At 39.7% G+C, this 9,581-nt stretch overlaps 1 protein-coding gene across 1 annotated transcript; it reads right to left on the bottom strand.

The window, feature by feature from the left end:
* Nucleotides 1-465: 465 nt before the first annotated feature.
* tmc1 (transmembrane channel-like 1) lies at nt 466-9,354 on the bottom strand. The gene is made up of 20 exons (XM_037680551.1): nt 9,284-9,354; nt 7,888-7,911; nt 7,061-7,529; nt 6,803-6,991; nt 6,632-6,722; nt 6,451-6,532; nt 6,243-6,349; nt 5,256-5,354; nt 4,999-5,141; nt 4,771-4,915; nt 4,493-4,687; nt 3,765-3,944; nt 3,538-3,690; nt 2,469-2,597; nt 2,289-2,356; nt 1,943-2,182; nt 1,754-1,879; nt 1,574-1,652; nt 1,025-1,160; nt 466-752 (listed from the first exon to the last, which is right to left on the bottom strand). The coding sequence occupies exons 1-20, from the start codon at nt 9,318-9,320 to the stop codon at nt 541-543; spliced, it is 2,904 nt and encodes a 967-aa protein (XP_037536479.1). The 5' UTR covers nt 9,321-9,354; the 3' UTR covers nt 466-540.
* Between the last annotated feature and the right edge of the window lie 227 nt (nt 9,355-9,581).

The following is a 9,581-nucleotide window of genomic DNA, read 5'->3' as shown; positions in this document are numbered from 1 at the left end:
ACTCCTCTGTTGTTTACGATAATTCTGAAAATGAACTAATTTATTTTAATTTGATTTCATTTTGCCATTAACTTGAAGGTTTTCAAGTTTTATTGCAGCATCCATCAATCATCTTTATCGACCTTTATTTAACCAGGCAAAACCCATTGAGATCATGGATCTCTCATTCAAGGGAGACCTGGGCCTGAAGGCAGCCTAACATGCATTTTTTTGGTCTGTGGGAGGAAACTGGAATACCCGGAGAAAACTCACACATGCACGGAGAGAACATGCAAACTCCACCAAGAAAGGTCCCCGGCCAGGATTTGAACCGGAGACCTTCTCATGGAGAGGCAGCAGCTCTGCGTGACCGTGCTGCTCTTTCATTGTAACATTTCAAGAAAATGATTCTTTGCTGTTGGAAGACAAAAAAGTTTTGATGTTGTAACACAGGCTGTACTCAGGAATCGTGTGCAAGTATTTTTATTTTCTTCAGTATACTTCAGTATAAACATGAAACTCTCAGTAAAAAGGTTTAGTTTTAAGTCTGGTTTTGTTCTGTCAGGGGTTGTGCGGGTTCGGTGCTCCATACATCGTGATCTCTCTTTGTTGAGATAAACCTGGCAGGTATTGAGGGGTCCCAAGGTTGCCATGGTGATAGTTCCTGGAAACAGGACCTCTAGCTGATATCTCTTCATCAGCGGCAGGAGGAGGGCCTCGTTCGTTTCGCCCACGATAAATCCGGCGGCTTCTGCTGTGGTTTTCTTCATCTGCTGAGGGAACAGTGCAATTAAAGATGCATTGTTACAAATGTGGACACCATAGACAGATCTCAAGTACATCAAAGGGACACATTGAGACAAACGAGACACACAACCATTTAAGTTTAGGAATATGCAAGCTGTTATTAAATAAATACTCTAAATAGATTAACTGATGTTCTTTACAAAGAAAAATAATAGGTGTTTTTGTGTCAAGAACCGAAAGCTCTGAAAGTATAAATTTTATTTTCTCATTTTTATTGAACGTTTTGATATTTTCTCACCTTCTTGGTTTTGCAATGAATTGCTGTTGTCCTTGTGACGCTCTGCCGCCTGTGACGCTTCTTTTCTGGCCTCCTCCAGATCCATTTGTGCTTTCAGCGCTGCTCGTTTGTTCTTCTTCTTGTTCTCCTCATTTTGCTTAACAAAATAAGAATGCATCGTCATCTAGTTTACTCCGAAATGGAAATTTACAACCATGTGTTTTATAATTTTATTCAGCTTGTGTGTTTTGAAAATAACATTACAGTATAAGTTATAACAAATGTGAACAGATGGATCAGTCTGAGTTGTTGTGCTGCTCTCTGCTGGAGTGAACACACAAATACAGCTATTATAGCAAAGGACATCTGGTCTAACTTCACACCAGCCCACTATTTGGAAGCCTAAAAGTCCATGTTTTGACTTTAGACTTCATTGTTGAATTGTTTTTAATGACCCGAGTATCATTTCTATTAAATGTTCAAATGCAAACTTTATTATGTGTTCAAAATTGCTCAAAACCTTATTACTAGTAGAAATCAGGAGTCTATATACACTAATGTATGGATTACCATTTGCAGTTTTTTCTTCAGTTCTACATTTGCTTGTTTGTAGCTTTTGGAAGTAGACTGCAGATAATAAATGGCCAATCTGAAAGGGAAAGTAACAGAGGAATGACATAAAACTAGGCAACATAAATATTAAAAAATGTATTTTCATATACGACAGGTGACAATCTGCAGGTGACTCACACCATGAGCAGGATAAAAGGAAGCACCAGCCCAGGGTTAGAGGCATAACTGAACACTTTACTGAACCAGGCTGGGAAATCAGACTCCAGCGTCTCCTGGATCACGTCAAACATCCGGTTCTTGCCGCTATGGAGAAAGAGTGACAACTGATAAATATAGAACACAGACACCTTAAACTCGCATCGTTACCTGAAGGGTCCGCAATCAAACGAAGGTGGGATGGTAACGATGGTGTAGATGGCTGGCAGAGTGGAGAGGAAGAGGATGACCAGCAGCATGGCCATGTAGAAATTGTTAGAGCCTGAGGCTTTGAAGACCCTCTCCTGTGGGACGTTGCAGCACATCACAGCCCAGCACTGCAGATACATGGAGACGTGGAGCCGCAGGACATTCAGGGCCGGCAGGCAGGGGGCGTAGAAGGCGCCCATCCTGAAAGAAAAGGTCATTTATCATCATTTATTGTGGTTTTTACTGGGCCAGATCATTTGGCTGTACTAAAAAAAGCTTATAAATAAAATCATAGTTGTGTTTTCACCATATCATTCCTTGATTGAAGATGAGCCCCAAAACGTTTCCACTGACATCAAACTCAGAGTAGGAAGGCTTTCAAAAAGGCCACACAAAAAAACTGTTAATCTAATGTAACATTTAGCAATATTTCAATTCACCATCAGTAAAATTAATAGTTGTGATCTTTATTAAAAGGATAACTCACAAACCCAGCCTCAAGGTCCCAACACCAGCAGTAGTTCAGAAAGCGGACGAGCACAGCTCTGAGGAAATCACCAATCAGCAGGGTGATGTAGGTTGTCATCGTATCTGAGATGATCAGCCGGACAAACTCCTGCAAAAATTAAGCTTTTAGTACTTCTCTGCATCCGTTTGGAGCATTTATATAATGTCCATCCACAGAATGGGACATACAGGGGTGCTTGAAAGTTTGTGCACTCTTTATAATTTTCTATATTTCTGCATAAATGTGATCTAAAACATCATCATATTTTCACACAAGTCCTAAAAGTAGATAAAGAGAGCACAGTTAAAATATTATACTTGGTCGTTTATTTAGTGAGGAAAATGATGGAGGAGGAGTTGCCTTCATACATCTCCTCCTACATGTCTCTGCATGAGTGCAGCTACGGAGTGCGTTCTCAGGACATTATTACCTGCAGTGTTCCCTCAATGAGGACTGAACTAGGCAAAAGGGCCTTCTCCTATTCCGCTCCTGTTTCCTGGAATATCCTACAAAAAGATTTGAAGCTCTCGACCTTGACCTTTCTAAGTGTCTTTAAGAATCTGTTGGACACCTGGCAGGGTCCAATGCTGACATGTTCCTGTTTTTAGTTTTCTACATTTGTCTTGGAATCTAGCTGGGTTTTTTTTGTTTTTGTTTTATTTTGTTTTTTTAGCCATCCTATTTGTTAAAAAAAAAAAAAACCTGCAGTATGACTTTTTATAACTGTTTATTGTTGTTGCTGTTGTCCATTGTTGTCATCTTTCTTTGTTGAAATCAGGTCTCTCTTGTAAATGAGTCCTCGAGGCTCAATGGGATTTACCTGTCTAAATAAAGGTTGATTGATTGATTGATTGATCCAAGTAGCACTGTAGCAAACATCTCACTGCTTCTATACAACATGCCAAGAAATCTGACATCACCAGTGGCTGACCAGTAGTTTATTATTACAGTATATTGCTTCAGAAAATGATCTAATTTTATGTAACAATGCCATTTCTGGTAAATACAAGCTTTTCACAACAGTTTTTTAAAAAAGGAGCACCCTGACCTGCCCCACCATGGTCTCCCAGCAAGGCCCTCGTGGCACATCAGCAGGATGGATGGTGACAGGCGGAGCAGTGAAGTTTCCTGACACGGTCCCGTTGTAATGGCTTTCCTCCCACATGGTTATATTATATTTCACTACCTTTTCCTCCTCTCTCTGAGGAAGGCACACTTTGATTAGTCACACTAAAAGAACAATACCACTCATCTGCATGTGAGGATGGTTCTCACTTTCAGGTTGATCTCATCCATGAGGGCAATGATGAATGTGTAGAGGTTTCCTAAGAAAAGAGCAAAGATGCGACCCAGCTGCCACTGCAGTGCAACACGAGGGTGGTAGTTCTCCAGGGTGCTGATGACGTCAAACAGCATGGGGCAGAACATTCCCAGTAAAGACATGACCATGTTCACCTGAGACATGGAAAGGGCTTCACTCAAACAATTGGATTCAAGGACACTTCAGAATACTGCTCTTTTATCTTATGGTCTTTTTTACCCATTGGCAAAAATTTTAAATGTATTACTATGAAATTTACTTTAAGTGCATGTGTATACAGTGTGATTGAATTGTAAACTAACTTACTCTATGGAATAATAAGAAACTAATACTGTGATTTAGCAAGTGGGTGAGTTCACAGGACACACATCCACAATATTTTATTCAGCTTTGACAAAACCCAATTGATATTTTAATTTGAGATGAGTTTTACAACAGTATCATGTATTATTTTACAATAAATGTCTTCTAAACCTACAAGAAATAATAGATGCTCAGCAGAGTTTTCACATTAAAATTTGAAACTATAATATTTGAGTCACTGGAAACACCTGATTTATGCTTCGACTTTAAAATTAACTAACCTAGAGATCAACAGGCCACATTAAGAAATATTACATGAAATAATTTCCCTAAAGAAATGTTGCAGTGGGTCTGATATTCTGTATTCAGTCATTTTTACCTCATTCCTTTCCCACCATGAGTGATTCTCGAGACCATCCAGGGTAAATTTCTGAGAGCGGCGCACCACAAAGTAAATGAGATATCCACTTCCTGCTAGGCAGCACAGGACCAGGAAGTTTGCCAGTACCCGCAGGAAACGAGTCAGGTGGATGTTGTCATCCTTCCGACTCTCCTGCTCCTCCAGAATGGCTTCCTAAACATGAAGCAAAAAGAGTGGTTAAAAAAAACTGTTGCATCAGTTACCAGACTGGAAATGCAACAATCAAAAGCCTTGACCTTGAAGCTGGTGGTGATGGAGGCAAATTTATTGTCTGCAGTCTCAGGGTTTCCTATCAAATAATCCCAGCTGGTGAACGTCTTCCAGCTGAAGTTGAAGCTGTTATCATCTCCGATCCCCGACTCATTTGCATTACGAGCCATCCTTCATTCAGAAATAAATGCACTCTGTAGAATGATTCGCCAAAGATCAATTACATCAATTACTTATCGGCCTTAATAACTTACGTTCTAATGACGACCATGTAGCTGTAAGCCACTGTGCCCGCACCAACCAGAAAGTACGACAGAGGCATTCTGAACTTGAGCCAGCCGACGGCACGCTGGTTGTTGTAGTAGCCATAGAAGAGGACCGAATACTGAGCGTACCCCTGTGAATACAGTTCAGACAGAACTACATACTAAATTAATAAAAACTGGCACATGATAAAGTGCAATAAAACAATCTAAAAAAAATAGCATTATGTGGTTCATCTGTAACTGACCTTAAAGTCCCAGAGGACAGCAAAGTCCATGGCACTGGCCTCCTCAGCTCTGGGAACCGTCTTTCTTGGAATGGTGCCGTAGGGCCGTCCCATTAAAGCCTGTTGATGGTCGGCAGGGAAGGGGAGAAGAATCATATGAACTTTTTACGCCTCATATGGGACACTGAACAAGGACTTTTCTATGGTTGTTAACATTATATTTGAAAAAATAAAAATAAATAATCTGCCATCATGAATATTATTCAGCTGCACTTAAATTCGGAGTTCCACAAGGCTCCTTTCAGGGCCCTGTTTTATTTTTGTCATAAATTTAAATCTATTTTAAGAATATATATCTTGTCCCAGATATATTCAGATCTATACTGACTAATAATAATAATTATCATCATCAACATCCCTGTCAGGGTTGGCAGAAGGTTCAGGCCCAGAATGTAGATAAACATAATGAGCTTGATGAAATAACTAAACACTATTTTTAAACAATTGCTGATGTGACAATAAAATTTACCTACACCGACCTAGCACAGGGACAAGAAGACAATCATGGAGCACAAAGAATTTGAGGAGGGCATGGTATAAAAAAACAACATTGTTCGACTGGTGAGTAAATGAAAAATGACTGAATGGACTGAGGCTGATGGTATCTGTGAAATGAAACCAGGACCAGGAGGAGCTGGGTGTGCCAAGATGACTGGGGCAGCAGAAACTAATTAAAGAAACGTGAGTAATGGCACAAAGAGAACACAAGGAACATAACTGAAGTCAAGAATAAGAAAACAGGATCCTGACAGTCCAACTTTTATACTCACAGACATTCAACTCAAATAGAGCAGAACAACTTAAACTTTGTTTTATTTAATTGGCTCTTAGTTTTTCTAGCACTTTGGTGAAACTTTGTTCATGATTTTTTAAAAACATTAATCTTATTTAAGAGAGAATCGTCCAGAGATGAATTAATAAATGTTAGGGTACATTTTGGATACATACCTCTGGTACCATAACCAGGCCAAAGGTCAGTCCAAACAGGATCATGTTGATGCCGTACATCCACCGCAGGAAGATAAAGTATGAGGCCACCGAGGAGCCAAAATGACCTGTATACAATACATAATGGACATCGTTTGTCAGAGAAATGTGTCTGGTCAACATAAATAGGCTTAAGTTGTCTTAAAACATTCTCATGAGGTAAACTTACTTTCAATCTCTTTTATTTTCATCTCCCATGGGATGCAGGCGGTTTTGAAGTTTTCAAAGTCTCGTATAAACTTCATCCACCTCTAATGACATGAATGTTTTGTGTGTGTGTGTGTTTTAATCCCAGTTTTAACTGAATACATTTAAATATTTGTATCAAGTGAAATCCATCGTCAACTTGCCTTGGCCATCATGACCTTGTACGCGTACAGCTTCCTGCCTTTTCCTTTCCCCAAAGCTCCTTCATATTTCTCCACAAACTTCTGAGACTCTCTGAAATAAAGCACACACTCACATAAAGTATTACCAGCTACATGAACAGGAAACTTTATTCTGGAAATTAACTAAAGTACCGTAAAGTGACGAGTTTGTTTTTCATCGGCCAGGGTTTCCCCCTCAGACTTTGGATCAGTTTCTTCTTCTCATCTACGGCCTCCTTCAGCTTCTCCAGCTCCTCTGGGGACAGAGAGTCCGGCCTCACCTCCTCGTCATCATTGGCATTATCTTCATCATCTCCTTCCTCACTTGTCTCCTGTTCAGAACTGATATTGAAGACTCGTGTTATTTACCTTAACAAATGCAGAGAAAGCACAGGTCTGTGGAAGTTTTACCTCGTTTCAACAACTTTTTTGTGCTTTTTCTTCTTCTTCTCTTCCTGTGAGTTCTCTTTGGTCACATGTTTACTTCCACCCTCTTTCTTCTCCACTTTTTTGGCACTTCCTTGTTTCTTATTTCCTTTTTTCTTTCTTTCTCCAGCTTCTCTCTCCACCTCATAGTCTTTCTTTTTAGTTTTTTCATTCTTGCTGCTCTTCTTTGTCTTTGCTGTCTTGTGCCTTGCTGTTTGGCCCCGGTCCCCCTCGTCCCTCTTGCTTTGCTTTGTTTCTCGATCACTGCTTCTTCTCCGGTCCCTCTCTGTCTTCTTCTTCCTTGGCTGAAACTCCTTTCCTCTGTCTGCTGATGAGGAAGTTTCATTTCTCCCACTATTTTTCCTCTTCTTCTTCTTCTTCTTCTCTCTGTCAGTAGCTCCTCTGTACCCTCTGTGCATTTGCGTCTCATGTCTTTCTTGAAAATCATCATCCCCTGTAACAAACGCATGATTCTGCTCTCGTTCACTGGTTTTTATTTTTATTTTTTGTGCAAACAAATACTAATTCTTGCTTTGCAGCACTTTTCTACAATTTTATGTCTCTTTGCTATGCTGTCAACCCAGAAAAAGGTTAGTATTGTGAATTTTTGTCTAATAATCTCATTTTGACTTAAGAACAATATGAAATGATGACTATGGAGGTAAATAGAAAGAAACATACAGAGAACAATCTCTAAAACAAAACTGATTTTTTTAAAGAACAATAATATGTCTATCACATCGTTTTTCAGTTTATGCTGATTTAAGAATTGTATATTTCACATTTATGTAGTCAATGAAGAGCCCACTGACCTGTAAAGTCCAGCTCAATGTCAGCTGAGGAGGAGAGATGACGTAAGTGTAAAATCTACAAAGTTAAAAAAACAAGACATCTTCCAAAACTTTTTGTCTTTTGTCCTATTTATTTGAATCCATCCATCCATCCATTATCTTTTACCCGCTTCTTCCATTTTGGGTCACGGGGGTCGCCGGTGCCCATGTCCAGCAATCACTGTGCGAGGGGCGGGGTACACCCTGGACAGATCTCCAGTCCATCACAGGGCCACAGAGAGACAAACGAGACAAACAACCATTCACTCTCTCACTCACTCCTAGGGACAATTTAGAGTTACCATTCAGAATATATATACGTATATATATATATATATATATATATATATAAGGTCCTTGAACTCCAAGTAGCTTGTTGAAGCCATTGACCATTTTACAAACATATAAAATGCTATTGGCTTCAGCAAGCTACTTGGACTTCAAGGACCCTATTAAAAATTGCATGTAAGTTGATTTTATTGTACAGAAGGAATGGCATTATTTCAACCATTTCTTTTGCACGTCACAAAACACCTGTACTTGATTACATATGATAACCCTGCAGACATCTCTTCATACTTAACTGTTCAAGCTAATGCAAGTTTTGATATATGTCTCTATACTGCATAAATCCATGAGATCATCCTATTACAACCTCAGGTTTTTATAAATCCTCTCCATATTTTATGCCTTCAATGCCACACTGACCCCTTTCACTGGTCGAGTCAAACCTTCCTTATTGTGCACCTGACTCCATTGTGCTGCTGTAAAAGGGGATAAAGAGGAAAACAAAGAAGACCACTGACAGTCTGAACAGATATTTATGTAATCGGCCTTTTGATGTGTGTCCTTACTGTAACCGGAGTGGGCAGCACACGGGTCATTACGGTCGGGTGCAGCAGAGGGGCACAAAAGGAGCAAACAAAGGCCTAATGAAGGGAAGATGAAGTGGCCAAGTCCAAGGACAGGAGAGACGGTTGAGGGCCAGCTCCCAAAACTTAAACAGGGTGAGCAGGAAGCAGGAATGTGCTACATTAAAAAGTGTCTGTTATTGATATTTTATTGTTTTGCAGGGTGAAAACGATCTAATAATAGTTTTACTTTCACATGTATCATGAAAATATGCATGTCTTTGTAGGAAAAAGGGCTCTAGGTCAACCCTGTTTAAACAGGCGAAATTCAAATGCATTGAAGTTTGTTTATCAATCAATATGTATAAAACAACAAAGTATAATATTATTAAACTGTAATTGTAACTATCACAAAAAGACAACATTGTGAATCTTGAGTGTTTTTAGAAAACCTACATAAAGTAACATGATGTGCAAAGCAAAAAAGCTATTTTCTTACAGAAATGAAAACATTGTCATGATCTTACTATCATTCTCAGAGAGGATCAAAGTATCTCGAGGCATCGTCCTCTCATGGTCCTGTCTCCCCTCGCAGAGTGGCCCCGCAGCATCCGAAGGTGAAGTGAGCTGGAGACGGTGAAGCTGCAGGCTTTAATACAGTAGATCTCACCACTGCAACATCTCATGCATCACAAACCTCATCCAAGTGCAGTACATGTACTGCTACAGAAAGCAAACATGCAGGTGGGTGCACGTGTGCTCACAGCTTGGATTATGATGAATATCTTGCATGAGACGTTCACTTTTTCCTTCCCACCCATCGAC

Source organism: Nematolebias whitei, chromosome 8 (genome assembly GCF_014905685.2).
Source record: "Nematolebias whitei isolate Nwh7 chromosome 8, NemWhi1, whole genome shotgun sequence".
Classification (NCBI taxonomy): domain Eukaryota; kingdom Metazoa; phylum Chordata; class Actinopteri; order Cyprinodontiformes; family Rivulidae; genus Nematolebias; species Nematolebias whitei.
Note: the sequence above shows the minus strand (reverse complement) of the source record. Positions and strands in the feature narration are given on the sequence as shown.